Source organism: Aspergillus mulundensis (assembly GCF_003369625.1).
Source record: "Aspergillus mulundensis strain DSM 5745 chromosome Unknown scaffold_18, whole genome shotgun sequence".
Taxonomy (NCBI): domain Eukaryota; kingdom Fungi; phylum Ascomycota; class Eurotiomycetes; order Eurotiales; family Aspergillaceae; genus Aspergillus; species Aspergillus mulundensis.
The window spans coordinates 80,036-97,007 of record NW_020797906.1 but is presented as its reverse complement, the minus strand read 5'-3'; the positions used below and the strand labels follow the sequence as shown (position 1 = coordinate 97,007).

General features: G+C 52.2%; 5 protein-coding genes across 5 annotated transcripts; 2 read left to right on the top strand and 3 right to left on the bottom strand.

Moving 5' to 3' along the window:
- Positions 1 to 1,933: 1,933 nt before the first annotated feature.
- DSM5745_11008 (class I SAM-dependent methyltransferase) lies at positions 1,934 to 3,324 on the top strand (the record flags this gene model as incomplete). Its single annotated transcript, XM_026753024.1, has 3 exons — positions 1,934 to 1,965; positions 2,698 to 2,948; positions 3,008 to 3,324. The coding sequence occupies 3 exons, from the start codon at positions 1,934 to 1,936 to the stop codon at positions 3,322 to 3,324; spliced, it is 600 nt and encodes a 199-aa protein (XP_026598347.1).
- A 1,132-nt stretch (positions 3,325 to 4,456) lies between these two features.
- Positions 4,457 to 5,758, bottom strand: DSM5745_11007 (uncharacterized protein; the record flags this gene model as incomplete). The annotated part of the gene is made up of 1 exon (XM_026753023.1): positions 4,457 to 5,758. One exon carries the CDS (start codon positions 5,756 to 5,758, stop codon positions 4,457 to 4,459), a length of 1,302 nt encoding a protein of 433 aa, XP_026598346.1.
- Positions 5,759 to 6,655: 897 nt separating this feature from the next.
- Positions 6,656 to 9,320, top strand: DSM5745_11006 (putative DNA mismatch repair protein (Mlh3); the record flags this gene model as incomplete). The annotated part of the gene is made up of 2 exons (XM_026753022.1): positions 6,656 to 6,896; positions 6,943 to 9,320. 2 exons carry the CDS (start codon positions 6,656 to 6,658, stop codon positions 9,318 to 9,320), a joined length of 2,619 nt encoding a protein of 872 aa, XP_026598345.1.
- Positions 9,321 to 10,707: 1,387 nt separating this feature from the next.
- Positions 10,708 to 13,098, bottom strand: DSM5745_11005 (Zn(II)2Cys6 transcription factor; the record flags this gene model as incomplete). The annotated part of the gene is made up of 6 exons (XM_026753021.1): positions 10,708 to 11,233; positions 11,290 to 11,546; positions 11,601 to 12,343; positions 12,399 to 12,945; positions 12,994 to 13,017; positions 13,081 to 13,098. 6 exons carry the CDS (start codon positions 13,096 to 13,098, stop codon positions 10,708 to 10,710), a joined length of 2,115 nt encoding a protein of 704 aa, XP_026598344.1.
- A 735-nt stretch (positions 13,099 to 13,833) lies between these two features.
- Positions 13,834 to 16,895, bottom strand: DSM5745_11004 (Chitin synthase 2; the record flags this gene model as incomplete). The annotated part of the gene is made up of 8 exons (XM_026753020.1): positions 13,834 to 13,971; positions 14,035 to 14,695; positions 14,740 to 14,923; positions 14,969 to 15,151; positions 15,198 to 15,861; positions 15,910 to 16,271; positions 16,334 to 16,727; positions 16,785 to 16,895. The coding sequence occupies 8 exons, from the start codon at positions 16,893 to 16,895 to the stop codon at positions 13,834 to 13,836; spliced, it is 2,697 nt and encodes an 898-aa protein (XP_026598343.1).
- Positions 16,896 to 16,972: the final 77 nt, after the last annotated feature.

Below are 16,972 nucleotides of genomic sequence, written 5' to 3'. Positions count from 1 at the left end.
CATGCCCGTCTAAGGTCCGCCAGAGGACAATCAAAGGATTAATTCAAAAGGAATACTCTCAGCTCTCGATGTCCAATCATGTCTCAACACGAACCCGCCCGCTCATGCTTATGATCATGTTCTTTTTCTGTTGAGCACAATCCACGTCCAGGAAGCACTTGTAGTACCTTCATGCCTTGGCTGACGTTAACACATGCAGATACCACGCTACAACGCCACGCTACTAGTATGCTTGCTCAACAATTTTCTATAGAAACCACGTTCAAGAGGAAACTAGCACATACGACCACAGGGTGTGGAGAACAGGGCTTCCCGTCCGCTCAGCCGTACTTAAGCCACACGCCGGCTGGTTAGTAGTATGGTGGGTGACCACATGCGAATCCCAGCTGTTGTATGTTTTTGTTTTGTGTTTTTGTACGCAAAATAGCATCTGAAACCATCCTGTGCTTTCTGAAGAACGAGGCGCATGAACCCTGCATGGCGTACCCGCGTGGCGTTTCTTGGTCTTGGCTTAGGGCTGCGCTTGGGTTGTGCCCTAAAAAGTACTCCGTAGTTTGGTATTGGTTCGACAGGACCACATGTATGATGTATGGTACATGTTAAGGGAAGAGTTCGTAGAAATATCTGTGGTTAATCTGCTTGTTCGGAATCTCCAATAGTCGTATTGAGCAAATTGGGCCGCGTAGAGCGTGAGGGATGAACGCTGTGGGATCATTGAATCACTTCAAGCAGCGTAACCCTCGTCCCGTCTTTTTGTCTTCATTTACCTAATCGGAGTGCGATCAAATCGTTCTGTTTTTGGACGGTACTTCATGTTGAGATTCCAGCTTAGGGATATATGTACAAAGAAATCAAAGGTTAAGCTGGCTATACTAGCTAGCTTCTTAGTTAAATGGGAGGAGGAGTAGGAGATGGAGGTGCTTCCATGAAGAGTCTTTGGATATAGTACTTAGATGGACATAAAGATATACTGATTCGACTCAGCACAACTATCCCTGCATTATTTGCTACACTACTAACTCTCGTAAGATCTAACCCTGGACAACGACGCTTCCTAGGGGCGGTCTGGCAATGACATCCGTGGCACACGGCTTCATTTGCGGCCGAGGTCATTTGTTTCAATGGCTCATCGAGTAGGCTGCAGTAATCATAGTAGAAGTGCAAAGCTCCACATAATAGCAAAAGGGACCCGTCCCAACCCTCACTGCATCTAGTTCTAATTCCAACCGACTGACCTGGACCCATCAATTTCGAATCATATCAGGATATCCCACCTCCTTTGCTCTTCCGGTTCAGTCAGCTACATCTCCCATAGTTCACTCACTATCGCATTATGCTGCTGCAATGGCCAGTCCGACGAACAAGCCTCATCCCACCATTAGGCTCCGCGCCAGAGTTGACCGTGATACAAAGGAAGCGACCGCACCGTAGATCACGTTCGTCTCGTTCCCTCTACCTTGACTTGCCGCAGTGTGTAGTGCACGCATGGATTGGCCTTGGTACTGATGGCCTTGGTACTGAGAAACCCGCCTGCGAAGTGTGGCTCTTCCCGTAGAAAAGGGACGACACTTGTATACGTACAGTAAAATATGGGTTATCTATCAATGTGGTGACGATAACCAGCATGTCCATGCCGGGTTCATGATTGTTTATTATCTGTCCTGGGCCCTGAGATAATCGTATAAATCCATCCAGGTTCCCGTTAAAGCTGCTAGCAATCTCGCTCACTGACTAGCAGTCTTAAGCCATCAATGATAGCATCAGATTCACAGCATGAACCTTTAGCCTTGTACGGTCGGAGTGGCGGTCCGAGTTAGGCTCTCGGATCGGCCCGCCAGCCAGTGGAGGCGGAAAACGGGCTTTAAGCCTTATGATCGTGCCTAAGTACTCAACACGTATCCTGCCTACTGTCCTGTCCATAACTGTTCCCACTATGAGGGTATGCTTGCCCTACCATGAGCTTACGTGAGTGGTGTAGCGTCACTATCATCTCCATCGTTCGGCTGGTGAGCTTGCTGCAGCTTCCTCCTCACTTGGTAGACATTAGCTGGAATATTGTGTCGTACGTGATCTGGACATGTGTTGAATTGAAAATTAGCATTGTCGTGGGTGAGTCTTGTTCATTGAGAGGAAGGATGGTTGGGTATTGGTCTGTAATCAATCAGAGTACAGCGGGAGAACTCAGTCGAGTCAGACTCTCAGTCGGCTGATACACCACTGGCCCTCGCACAGCCCGCTTAGATGTTTTCATCGTTGGTTGCCTAGGCTCTGCTGTTTTCTTTTCTTTGTTCAGGCGATCCTTTTCCTTCGCCCCCAGCCTGCTTCCATGGTCTCTGTCCTTTCCAACCCTTCTTTTCTCTTCTTCTTGTGCGATAGTACAGTGATGCGATCATGGCCAACCTTTCCCATCCCAGCTCGTAGTTGTTGAGACGCGATTGCAATGAATCCGCCAGGTGAAGCAACGCGAAATTGGCTTGACGCCCGCAACCGAAATCCTGACGAAGCTTGCTAGGCTTGAGTCTCAGCATCTCCTCTGGAGGCTGCACACCGGGTACACCATTCACCCGGACATCCCCGTTGTAGATGGGATGTGTGTGGCAGACTTTGGTGCCGGCACTGGGTATTATACCTACCCTATCCAGAACTATATCCGAATAACCCATTTTCTCAAACTAACCTCGGGACATGAACGTTTAGTATCTGGGCCCTAGAGCTCGCGGCCCAACTGCCCCCCAGTGCTCGAGTGACCGGCTATGGCACTAGTGAGAGCACCTTCCCGCTGAGCCAATACTGGCCGCCAAATGTCTCCTTCTCCGCGCTTGACTGTCTCGGAGAGGTCCTTGAAGCCTTGGTGGGCCAGTTCGACGTTGTCCATCTACGGATGTGGGCGCTTGTTATCCGTGATAACGACACCAGTACCTTGATCAGGAGTGCAGCCAAGTTACTGAGTATGTTTGTCTACCCAACCGGTGGGCCTGGAGTCCAGGACTGACAGCCATGTACGCAGAGCCGGGGGGTTATCTCCAGTGGGAAGACGCGCCTTTCGGCAGCGTTGTGGCGCCGGGTGAGGCCGCTTTCCATGTTCGCGAAATGATGCGGGCCATCAACAGAGTCGCAAAGACCGACTTCCGGTATCTACTGGCCTCCATGGAGTCTCCTACCGTCCAAATCCAGACAAGCCCGGTGGAAGCTAACGAGTTCGATGCGTGCACCTGCAGATGGCTCGACCAGCTTCAAGATCATGTCCAGCTTGCGACTCCCGAACTGGAGGTTGTCGACTGCCAAAGACCACGTGGGCATCGTATCTCATCCCGCTCTGTATGAATACGTTCATGCTAGCGCTGGAAAACAGTGGTAATGTTCTGGATCGGCTGCGTCTGCTGGATCCTCAAGTTGTTCCCAGTCAAGCGGAGTGGGCTGCCGCTTTGGCTGCCTTGCATGAGGATATGAAGAGACCTGGCGGGGGACAGTACTGCTGGACGCCGGTGAATCTCCTGGCAAGAAAGTGGACAGTTGAAAGTTGCGAAAGGTACAATACACGCTTCTCCACGATGATCAGGTCCTGATCCGGCACCTGCACTCTTTCGATGGTGACTGCAAAGACTGCATGGGCTTGCTGAATACCAAAAGCAAGTAATGCTTGCTCCTTTGCAGGCCCAGCATGCTGTTTCCACTTGAATCTCCCCAAGTCTGTAGTGCCTTGGTGACTTATCCCTTATTGTAGCTGTTGTTTGCATCAGACCAAGAATACCCTAGTATACCGTAGTCCTGTTGCACGGGTTTGAATCCAGCCTTGGTCCGCAGACCCGGGAATTGGTCTTGAGTAAGATTCATCATCTTTTCTTTCTCTCGATTATACCAAGATATGGTATGCTCCCTGCCCACTCAAATGGACCGACCCACACTGAACCTTAGAGCGCGCTGCCGGGATCGCCGTACACCAGCGCGCTGCCGGATGAGCTCTCTACAGGCCACCCTGGGCCTTCATTTTAGCATGGCCTCCCTCGAGTCGATAGCCAGAAGTCTAAAAGAGCACATGGTTGAGATGGTTGATGAGCTCTATACGCTGCTCCCTTGACCAGCACAACCCAGGTGTTGGTGTCCATCCTCTTGTCCGCCCCGGCAATGCTGAGCACTTCCCCGTAAGGAGCCAGCGTCTCAACGTTGGCAAGGACATTTGCTTTGCCTAAGCACGTGGCCCAGTGTGAATTACATGTATAGGTTCTACCGATGCATCGATGGACGAACTAAGTATTCGAAAAGGCTTCATATTTAGCAGCTGGTATGGTGAAATAAAGTGCAAGGGACATTATTCATGATATGGTATGATGCCATCTGGCCGTGTCTGAGAAAAGAAAACCATAACGCCGTGATCACAATAGCCCATCTATCCCGTCACATTAGTCATAAAACGAACCCCAGAAAAACCACCGTGGCCAAGCGACCCATTAGCATATCAGTGCTCCTCAATCTTCCCAGTATCTCTGACTCCAGTACCAGTCTTCTCATCATCACTCTCCTCGTCCTCGCCACAGATCTCTCCCCATCCCGAGCTGCGACGGCTGATTCGTCCGGGCTGGATAGACTGGGGTCCAGTACCGGCAATACTAGCGGCATTGCTGTCCTGGCGCGCATGTGAGTGTGCACCGCTGCGAATGCTCGCTCCATCACCAGTGACTGCGCTTTGCTTGGCGTAAAGGCTGCTGCGTTCCCCACTTGGCGCTACGCCGGATGACGAATAGACGCTCGCTCGTTCCGCACTTGCTAGACCAACAAGACTGGGTCGGCTCAGGACGCCAGGAGCGTTGAGGATGGATGTATTTGATGCTTCGCCGACGCCGCTTAGGACGCTCAAGGGGAGGCTCTCACGGCTGCCGCCGAAGACGGAGGACGGAGCGAGCGCGCGGACAGAGGCATTGGTATCCAAGGAGTTTCGGCGGCGTCGCTTGGACGAGGATGCGAGAGTTAAGATCGACGCGTTGTCGGTGAGGATGTTGTTTGCGGTTGCGACGCTGTATGTGACCGAGTGGCCGTGCGGGGCAAGATGGTGTGGTACGGCCGTGGCGGGGGACGAGGGGAATTGGTGTGAGAACTGCACTTGCTGTGCGCCGGTTGCAGAATGGCCGTGATTGTGGTGGGGCGTATGGTTTTGCGTGTTGTATATGTTTGACGGTGCCGCTGACTGCACGGTCGTCAGCGTCGTGGTCAGCGACCGTACAGACGGCGCCGGCGACGAAAACGTGCTCCCTTCTCCACCTCCGTTTGTGCTCACACCTCCTCCGACCGTCGCCGACGTCCCAGCCTTTGAATATGCAGCCTCAGATATAGCTGTCTCGCCGTTTGTGGAGATCGTCGGAGCCGCCGACTTCGCGCTCGTTGCGGGGACGTTCGTTTCATATCCGGAGTATGCGATGGACGGTTCGCTTCGAGAATGAGATCGAGGTCGTGAAGGGTCTCCGCTGTGGTGGGAAGAGGCGCGGTCGCTGGTGGATTGTTGGAGGGCTTGGGGGTGGCCGGACAAGGGATATGGATTGTTCTTGATGTTGCGGTTCTTGGTTTTGGATGTGCCATGGCGCATGTTCGACCATCGGATAGTGCTGGACTCGTTGGAGCTTTTGAGGTTCGCCAGGCGCTTCATCCAGCTCGCAAATGGACGGCGGCGGCCATTGCGGTCTATACGAAGGATTGTGAGTAGTGTTCGGGCGGGTGAAAGAGGGGCCATACCATGCGCCCGAGCAGGGCCATCGGTTGTGGCCATCTGCTTGACTAGTAGGATATTATTCCCACAAGGGTTGCAGTAGGTCTAATCCTAAGTAGTCCAGGGAGCTCGTCCTGTAGCTGGAGTCGTGGAGTGTTAATTGGCGAGAAGTGTTTACCGAGCTTGGGTCGCGATCGATAGGCGCCGGGCAGCGAGCAGCGAGCGACGAAGTCAGGGAGGCGGAGAGACGGTAAATAGGACAGTCGCTGAAATTAAACGCAACGAGGGTATCAAGAAGGGATAATTCTGAGCGGTTTCGTCAAGTGTCATGAGAAGGAAGTGAGTTGCTGAGGAAGTTCTCCAGGAGTTGCTCCGCAGCCCCTTCCACCAGAAGTTCACGTGATCTGCTCCCTTCCGGCCCAAAAACAGCGCCTGCTATTCTTATTCCCAACCTCTTTCATGGCAGCAGGCCATTGGAAGCTTGGGCGAGGAAATACTCCGAGAGACGCAGGCTTCCGGTAGGACGCGTAGTCGCGTACTCCCTGAGCCCGCAGCGGTGGGCTTGTGCTACTCAATTCTGACGCAGTTTGCAGTGCAGCGCAGTTACGGTGTAGAAGACGGAAATCCGCCCAGCAATAGCTATACCAATGCGCTTTTTATTTTTGGGAGGATATGCAATCTGCAATTTGTCCCTAGAAATAATCTTGCAATGAACTGGTCCACTATACTATACAGTCACGTGACTTTATCGACATCATCGCCCGCTGCAGCTTCCTCGATTTCTCAACAACTACCATAGCCATCTCGACCAGAATGGAAGCGGCCTCTGGTAAATGTTTTGATGCGTCTATATTGACGTAAACAAGGCCTCTCCTTGGTTATCTCTACTTGATGATACTCGGTGCTTAGGTGGCGGAACCAGCCACGAGCTGTAAATATGTTTTGGACACCTTCATGATGCATGACCGCCAAATTCAGCCACTTCCTCATGAGGTAGCGGCCAAAATCAAGTCCTCGACGTCAATAACGCACTTGAATGCCGTCATCTTGGACTTGGTCAAGAACGCATTGGATGCAAATGCGCAGAGCATATTTGTCACTGTCGACTACCGACGCGGAGGATGCGTGGTCGAGGACGATGGAGATGGGATTCTCCCTGTTGAATTCCAGCTGGAGGGAGGCCTAGGTAAAACCCATCGTATGTCTTCTCCTGCCTGCTTTCTGGCTTCCGCTTACGGCACCAGACACCTCGAGATACCAGTCAGAATCGAGCACTTACGGCAGGAAGGGCTGCTTTCTGGCATCGCTATCCGCACTCTCGTTGCTGACCATCACATCACATCATCGCCATCATGCGAGCACAAACACCATTATGTTCCACCACTCCGTGACTGTTGCGCGGCTCTCTCCGGCCCCACGACACCACGCACTACGGTTCAGCGACCATGGAACACGGGTTACTGTCAACGACCTTTTTGGAAACATGCCAGTTCGTGTGAAGAGCCGTGCTCTGGCTCTACAGAAATTAGATGAGCTAGACCGTCAATGGGATGACTTGAAACATCTACTGGTCTCACTTATGATCGCTAGCGGTGGCCTTCCGAAGCTGACCGTCTCGGACACGGATAAGGAACGGAAGTTAACCATTCGTCCTCGCCAAGGCCCTCTTGTTGATGGATTGGATCTGATCCGGCTCAGTTCTGTTCTCTCGCAGGCTGGTTTGGTGGATACCGCAAGTACGAGGAAATGGCATGCCGTCTCTGCAACCGTTCCGCATCTGACGATCAACGCTGCGCTATCTCTCGTCCCAAATCCGTCGAAGAAGGTCCAATTCATCTCCATGGGAGCTGAGCCTATATTCTCCCAAAACCAAGCGAACATACTCTACCACGAGGTCAACCGTTTGTTCTCTAATTCTGATTTTGGCGCGATTGGAAACGTGCGCTCAAGCTACGGATCCGGCATCGAGGACCGTGGACCTGTGGCCGTGAACAAGTGGCCCATGTTTTCTATCCGCATCGACTCGGCTGACACTACAAGCAGCGACGAGGAACTACCCGAGTCGGACAAGTCGCTACAACGGATCTTGGATATTCTCGGACTCATGATCGATGAATTTTTGAAAGAGCACAGAATGCGTCCGAGGGGCGGAAGAAGACAGCGCCAAAATCCTGCCCAAGTAGAATCCCAATCGCGCTCCGAGGTAACGGAGACCCGCAACCCAATCTCGAGCACAGAGCTTTCAGGAAACCAGGTGAAGCTTCCGTCTTTCTCTCGCCCAGGTTTGGGTAGCCATTTTGGAAATTGGTCGCGTGTCAAAAGCGGAAACAGCCACTCTAATGGCTCGACGCAGGTGAAAACCATATCTTCTGTCTTACCTAGTGATGATGTGAGAATTAGTACCCCAGAAACGGTAGAAGGGGGTCTACTCTTGGAGTCCACGGTTGGCGATACTGCCAAACCACCGCAGCAGGTAGCCGTGGAAACTCAAACTCAGGACGGTGATGGGTTGATTCCTTGGGTGGACCCATACACGGGAGTGAAGCACTGGATCAACTCACGGACTGGTCAGTCCGTCAACGTTCGACCATCCGCTGCTTCAGCGCTGGCCAAACGCCCGAGGACAACAGGGTCTCTACTCACCCGGGTCTTGGATGGCCGGAAGCGGCCAGCGTCTGCTTTGCCGGACTCGCAGAATACGTGGTTGGAACATCTTTTTGATAATTGGAAGAATCCTGTTTTTGGTCGATCTGAACGGCCGATAAGTGCTCTGGATACGGATTCTGAGCACGACGGCGCGGAAGCGCCTAACTTTCACAAACACTGCGGACTGGATAGTTTTGGAGTAACTAAGTACCGTGGAAAACTGCGCAAACGGGAGTTGAAGGCAGCGAAAGTTATCGGCCAGGTCGATCGAAAGTTTATCCTGGTGGAACTAACTCATACCGACTCATCATCTCTTATCCTTATCGACCAACATGCGGCAGACGAGCGGTGTCGGATAGAACGCCTGTCCAAGGACTTTTTCAATGGATTGGACGTACAGACGATTGAGGTGGTGCCGATGGAACTTGAGATCCCAGCTGCTGAAGCTTTGATGTTCAGACGACAGGCAGATTTTTTTGGGTCTTGGGGCATCGAATACGCGGTCCAGGAAGCTACAAGGAGCGACAAGACATCGATATCGGTATCAGCACTCCCAACTCTCATCGCAGAACGCTGCCGGGCAGAACCAGACCAGCTGATGGGTATTCTCCGTGCGGAGGTTTGGAAACGGACCGAGGGCAATTCCCGCCCACTGACGCCTGTTTCTGGAAGAACAGAGCCTGGAGAAGATTGGGTCCGGCGGATGGCAGGATGTCCTCAGGGAATCCTCGACATGCTCAACTCGCGAGCGTGCCGAACTGCAATTATGTTCAACGACGTTTTGAGTGTTGATGAGTGCAGAAATCTCGTCAGTCGCTTGGCAGATTGTGTTTTCCCTTTCCAGTGCGCGCATGGCCGGCCATCGATGGTACCCCTGTTGGACTGGCGTGGGAGCGTTGGGAGTGTGGAAAATGCAGCCGGGGGTGAGGCCGGCTTTGGTTTTACTGAGGCTTTCAAACGATGGCAGTCGACATAGCCATGCGAGGTCCCAATTGTTTTCTTGAGAATTCACTTTGCTGATTGTGTGGTTGCACCTGCATGTAGCTAGACCCTACTTTACATACCTATAGTGTCCCATCGAACCTCTACTCTGATCCGCCAGCCCTCTTCAGGTTGTGGAAGTACAACTGAAGAACTGCGCAAAGAAAGAGAGACTGCCGTCCGCCTCCCAAGCCTCGACCTACTTTCATCGAAATGGTTAAAGTATGAGCATGGAATGAGCCATGTGTAATCAAATGAAGTCTTGACAGAGCAACGAAAACGGGTTATACTACAACATAGTCAGGTTGTCAGAAAAGACAAATCCGCCTGCCTACTCACAAAGTCATGAAATATATCTTGGACATGGTCGCACCCCGAGCCAGTTAGGTAGCCTTAGAAGGTAGCTTCGCATAGTAGCTAACCCGGGAAAGGCCTATTAACTAAATGACTGTCCTAGTCTCGTCACATAGCACATATTACACCTCACCTCAACAGCAAACAACATGTGCACTCTCACAACATTGAGGAGATAAATGGTTTTTCTTGGGATTTTTTTTTTGTTTTTGCAGTGGAATATAGTTTAAGATTAATGTGCATTGTTCAACAAATGGGTTCCATAACTCAGTTGGTTAGAGTGTGGTGCTAATATAACGTGACCCGGATAAACAATTATCTGGTCCGCATGTTACGCCAAAGTCGAGGGTTCGACCCCCTCTGGGACCATCTTTTTTCTTTTTCTTTTTTTGTTTCATCTGTGGGCGCTGGAGCGATCGCCGTATTGAGACCGGGAGTCTCCGAATAAAGCTATGTACCGTATTTTGCGCGGGCAGCCTTTTTGCTATCCGGAGTACTGCGGCGTAGCCACCGCGCGGCTCGGCCTGTAACGATGAAGCTGGAGGTGCAAGGTATGGACGTCATTCGATGGAGAAACTTAACAGACTCGCTCTCATGGTAGGTAGTAACTAGGTGGGTTTTATCAAGCGGGGTGAGTAATTACTCGTCCTCGTGCCTGGGCCATGTCACCTGTTTCACCAAACTATGTATGCAACTAGTCCAGTGCCAATTCATAGCAAGGCAATTGATGGTATGCATGAGTGATGTATCAGGAGTCCAGGACCGTGGTCGGATGGACCATTAGTGACCTGAGTCCTAAAGTCGAGAGGTGAATGCCGTATCCATAAACCGCGGCGGTGTAATCTGTCAATGAACGAGAGAAGCGGAGCATATGCCATTTTGCAGGGACCAGAAAGACAGTTGAGTAGGGATACGCTTTGACCAGCAAAGCAAGACCCTACAGCAATATACTATATAGTTATATACATATGAAGGCCCCTCTTCCTGCCATCCTCGACGAGGACAAGGAAGTCATCGGGTCACAGCAATTAAGCAAAGTCGATTGAGAAGCCCGCAGTCCCGGCCTCGAGGCCATATTCCCGCTGCCCGTGTTCCTGGTCCTGTGCAGCAATGTTTCCATCGTCCAGCGATAAACCTAGGTTCATGATATCCGTAGCCGTCAGCGCAAGGGGATCCAGCCCGCCCGTCGTTGGCATCGGCATCGGCATCGTCGTCATTGGGTCAACATTAATGTCTGCCTCTGAGGGCAAAGGAGTCGAAGCGGGCAGCTGCAGTTGTAGCGGGGCAATCCCATGTCCCGATATACCCATATCCATACCGGAAGTTACACTGCCGCTCCCATCGCCATTGCCAATAGTAAGAAAGAAACACCGACTCAGCGCCACGAACTCCTGCAGCAAGCTTTGCATCGCGGCGATGGGTGGACTTAGTGGGCCGGTTTGGGCTAGACAGTGCGAGACGGTTGTGAGGATTGCAAAGTCGCCTGTGTGCGAGGTCGCTACTGTATTGCAGAAGAGTGCGATGCAGGTTGTTATTGGGTAGAAGAGGAGGGTCCTTCACCTGTCAGTCACCACTGGTCTGGTCAAAAGATTAGGCTTGAGAGGAAATACCAATGTAAATAAGCGACTGTCTTGTGTCTATCGCCTGATGTGCATAGGGTGATGAGTGCCTGGAGACCGCGACGAGCCGAGTCAAGGTAGGTATCCGTGTCTGTGCTTGTGGCTGCAGGCCCAGCCGTAGGTGGTTCGCCGAGGGCGATCTGGCGGAGGTGTAGGAGGTTCGTAAGGATGCAGTGGTAGGCGAAGTTGAGGGTTGCAATCTCGCTGGCTGGGTCGAGACCTTTCCAATTCGGGGAGGGCTCCTTGATCTGCAGATACCTAATAAGAGTCTGATGTATTATGAATGCAAAGATGGGTCACACCTGATTTATATCGCGCCGGATACCCTCCATCTTCTGCAAGTAGAGTGCCCCGACGCCGGTGGCCGGCTGAAAGACATTGTCCCTTGCTGCCTTAACAGGGTCATTTAGGAACGGGATCATTCCGTCCTGGACTTTGGCAAGGTCGAGGTAAATGTGCATAAGGTTTGAGATGGTGATGGTTGGTGCCGGAGGGCTGATATCTACGTCTGGCTCGACAGTCAGAATGCGAGGTCCGCCGAACTTCCAGGCGTAGTTCCGATCTAGCATATAGCACCACATGAAGCAGTAGTACTCTGCCTCGCTGACGTTATGAAGATTCGTCGCAGCCGGATGCAGGCCTATATCCATGCAGACGCGGCACGCGGTTTTGGCCAGCTCACGACAGGCGGTTGTATCGCCCGACCCTTGGTACAAGAAGATCCCGCAAAGGAGAGCTTGGAGCAGGTGAAATGAAGGTTTGGCAAGTATGGGTATCCTTTGCAGAGCTGCCTTTGCTGTCTCGCGGTAGAGGAGGGCGTTATGACTGAGCCGCTGGGCGAATTCGTCGTTGTCGTCGGCTCCCGCGCCAAGTGTTGCGTTGAGGAATTTAAATGCTATTGAGTTGACGCAGACGGTGAATATCGTAGAGTCGGACGACGAGGCTGTGTTGAACAGAAGGGCCAGGCCCATTGTCTTGAGATCCTCCTTGCCGACGTGTCTGAAGTAGTCTGAGATGAACGGACCGAATTTATCGCTGCCGATGTCTAGACGCAATGAGCATAAGCATAATATACTGGCCGTTGAAAGGGGCAAGAGTACCATTCAGCATCCAATACAAGAACTCCAGCGACGGAATATGCCGCTGCCCGCTGCCCTCACCAGGAGTCATCTCCGATCGCATCTCCATACTCCCCAATATCCGACCCGCCGCGGACAATGCACTCTCCAGCGCTTGCTGCCTCGTCCAACTGAGATCCTGTGAGTGATCAAACTGCCTGCGATTGATCATCTGCGCTTCCGTCAAAGGCACGATCGACATCCAGCTCTGCAGGCCATACCCCACGGTCATGTTCATGTTCATGTCGAACTGCCCGAGAAGCATGAGCTGCTGGTCATCCAGCATACCACGGAGGAGCCCGTCATCGTCATTTCCCAATCGCCGAAGGCTGGATTCGGGAGGCCGGGGGGTCTGGCCCTGGCCCTGGCCGCGATCCAAAGGACGGTGCGAATTTGACTCAGCATGACGAGCATCTCTTTGCATCTGCGAGCGATCTCGCTTTGGAAGACGCCTCATGCGTCGGCTCCGAGTGCATGTGGTGTTCTGGTCCAGGCAGTTGCCGCATGGATCGTTCCTGTCGCATCGGACCTAACATTGTTACTCGATGACAGCAGGTAGATCCACAGCAGGAAATACCTTTCGGGCATTGCATGTATCGCACTGTGATGGAGTCAGTTGATTGTCGGGATAGACGTGGGGGTTGTTATGAAGTAAGGGGCATACCACGCGGCGCTCTGCCATGGCGGCGGCAGGTGCAACACAGACTCCAGCCCTACCAGTAATGCCGAGGGTAGCCCGACCGGGTTCCACGAGGCTTGCCGTTCCGGGGCGACAAAGATCCAGCGAGCGGGCGTACAACGATCGAGGAAAGATGGTTTCTGGAGAAGTTAATAGTAGGGCGAGGACGCAATGAAGGAGGAATTAAAAATTGGGAAAAGAAGAGATTGAAGACCGTAACTTTAACTTGCAACGCTCTGGGACTGCGAGTGGGCGCCAAGACCTCCTAAACTGCGCCATGATCCGAATATACTCCGGCCAATCACATCGCGGCTCTACTATGGAGCATGGCTTCCCCTTCCCAGCTGAGCTCAACGTCACTGTCGGCTATATTTGGTTCTTTTGTCGAGGTCCGCGGACCCCGAGAACTTATTTGCCAGTTGCCCACTTAGGTAGTCTTGGCGGAGCGGATCCTGGCGGAGGCTTGGTAATCAATGGTAGACTATAGAGCAAGGAGAGCTGGATACTTCAAGGCACGAGGGAAGAGTCTTGAATAGAAACTGCAAAGCTAATTCACTACTATAGATGGAAATAAAGAAATCAGAAGATGACCTCAACATGGCCGTTTGCTGATATTAGATTATGTATCTTATGCCGAGCGGGTCGAAGACATGACATGCAGCAGAAGCATAGAAACCACGAAAAGAAAACAAATCATGAAGAGATCAGTCTAAATAGAAGGCATAAAAGAGCCAGTCATTATCTCCGCACGAAACAACACAACACCCCCGTCTTCGCCAGGAAGTACAGCGCCCCGCAGAATCTGAAGATCGACAGCCCGGACGTCGCCCACAGCAGACACTTGAAATACCACGCCGTACGGACGGTAGATGTAGTCTGAACAGCAGAAGTCAGCTCACTGCACTAAGCACACAATCCAAGCGTTAAGAACAGGCTTACCGTCAAGCACAGCGTGCTAACCCCCGCATTATTGATCAGCAGCACCAGCAACGAATTACTCAACGTCCACGTAAGCACCAGGTTCGTCCGGAAGGTCTTGTAACTGTCATCCAGGGATACCGTCTTATCCGGTGCAGGCTCCTTATACTCAGCGAGTGCACGACGGACAGTCAACTCGAACTCCGTGTCGATGTCGGCCTGCGGCTTATCGAGTTCTTCGACGAATGTCCCCTTTGCGTCGCCGTCTCCGCCGCCCGTGGCCTTCTTTGTCTGTGCAGATGGCAACGATGATGCAGCGTTATCGGACCCCTTTGTACCCCACGAGACATCGTGCCAGTTGCAGAAGGCGTACACGTTGAGGATGTTGATTGTGCTGGGCATGCCGACGAAGTACGCCCATGAGGACGTGACGAGGTGCCAGGGGTCGCAGTAGAGAATGCTGCCGATTAGGTACGTGCCGTAGGTTGAGGCGAGGGCGACGAGGACGAGACCGGTGGTGGAGGTAAAAAAGGATGCGAAGAAGCCGCCTACGCCCTTGTCGAACTCCAGGTCAATGTTGCCACCGGAGAAGGCCTGGGCGACGAGATAAAAGGATAGGACTAGGATATAGATCTGAACGAGTGAGAAATAGAGGAAGGAGACAATATAGGCGAGTTGCGATCTGATCTGTTAGCCTTGTCCATTAGGTATGGCGGTGGTGCGTACCCCTTTGGTCTATTTCCGAGAGCAAGGAAGAATTGGTGCATGAGAAAGACAATATAAAGGACTTTGAGGACATTGTTGAAAATCGGCGTGACGTCGTTTCCAAACGGCCATCCTTTGTTTTTATTCGTCGCACTCGGGGTCCCGACAATGTCCATAATGACCGATGTGGTAAGCCAATACGATGCTGGGAGCTCGTCAGCGTAAGACTCCAAAGCAGGAAATAACGTACCAAGTGAGAACCACGTCATGATAAGCTGACAAACGTTATAAATCAGCTGCACGTGTAGAAAGAACAGTCGAATCAGATTATGCCCGCTCTTGTAGATGCGTGCAAAGTGCATGACCGAGTATAGACTCGCCGCAAACGACCCGTTCAGCCATCTGCGTCGTTGACTCAGGAACTCAGCGGGAGCTATTCACATTAGTATTTGCCCTGAACCTGAACTGATGGTACGTACCCTCCGGGACATCCGTCTCTCCTTTCGACGCCTTCACGTAACTAAGCGTCCACTTCTGCCCTGCCTTGGCCACGAGCTCAAAACACAAGATGCGATCCTCGGCCAAGAACATATTCTTCTTGAAGATATTCATCCCTTCAATACCTTTCTTCCCCAACCTTTTTGACAATGTATGATCTCCATGAAAATACTGTTCAAGCGGTCTTCCCATAATAGCCCTATAGCGGTACGCAGAAAACGCGCCGGGTAACACACTCACATATCCAAACATACTTTCGAGCGGCTTGTCAAGGATATTGGATATTTTGTATTCAAAGTTTTGGGCAGCGACGAGAGGATTAACAAGCTTTTCCCACCGGGGGCCTAGGAGGGCATGGATCTCGCCGCAGGCTCCGCCGAGATTCTTGTTGTTGTAAAAGGCTTCCCATAGGGCTAGAAGCGATTTGTGCCCTGGTTTTGTCCCCGCGTCGATTAGAACGCAGACTTCTGGGTTTAGAATGCGTCCAAAGGCGTTGAAGAGCCAACGGTGTGAATTGATTTTCTTGCTGTTTTTCTGTTTCAAGCAGAAAATCATCTGGACTGGAGGTAGATTCGTCGGGTCGCCGCTCTGGGGGCGGACAAGCTGCAGGGAGGGCGTGATTGATAGTTGTGTCGTGTATTCGAACTGGACAGGTTAGTGGAAACACATCGATTGGGGCTGGCACCAACTCACAATATGTGCCGCGGTCTCTTTGCCGTCAATATCGTGCTTCATGATTCCGTCTTGGTAGATGCCCACCGTCGCTAGCAGGTCAAGGGTCTCTTTATCGCAAGGACTGATCCCGTCGAACACCAAACAGACCACGATCTTCTGCCACGCCGGGCCACCTTTATTCCAGAACTGCGTCTTTTTCAAGCTGACGATATCGCGGATATTCTGCATGACGCCGTGGAGTGTTCGTGCCGTCAGAACCTTGTCTTCATTGTAGTAAGTAATCGCGATAAGGAGTTCGGTGTACCGATTGTACATGGAGGCACGGAGATTGTAGCCATTGCGGAGCGTGAAGTCGTCGGGGTCGCAGGTAGCAGCGGTATCTAAGCAACACCATCATCAGTCAGTCAAGTCCGACTCTTGTGTTCAACAGGGGAGCACATACAACGCAGGTGGGTAAATTCCTCCGAGCTATTCGCCGTATCGCGATACTGCGGCTCAACCGAGTTCAAGATGGCGCTTGGAACCGGATGGTCGACGCTGAGGACCGTTCCCTTGACAAGCTTGACTCTGCGAGTGGGATACCGGCGCAGCCCCCCTGTCTGCCGTTTCTGCCAGGAGGTGATGCTGCCGCTACCGGATTCTGAGATGGGATTGGGATAGGACATCTCTGGGAAGTACTGGTGTTGGCTCTGGGGCCTGGAGTACGTATGCGTGTGCGAAAGCCTGTGGCTAGGCGGGGTGGAAGAGGTGGAAAGGTCGTCAGGGTCAGGAACAGGGAGCGGCGAGAGTGGTTGTGGAGGATAGCAAACAGGTTCATTGCTGCTGTGAAACAGTGGCTAAAAATAAATCAGACTCTCGCTCTCTTTTGATGAGGAGTGAATAAAGGGACTTACAGAGTGCTCTGTTTGTTGATGACTGAGCGGCGTCATGTCCTCGCTGTCTAGCAGCTCGTCAGAGCGAAGAGGATACTCCTCCTCGTACCAGTTACGGCGGTCTCGGTTCATTGTGTTGCGTGATGGCGGGAGAGAGAGTGGTGAGATGAAGATCGGGATTGTTCAAGGAGGACAGAGGACGAGCGGCC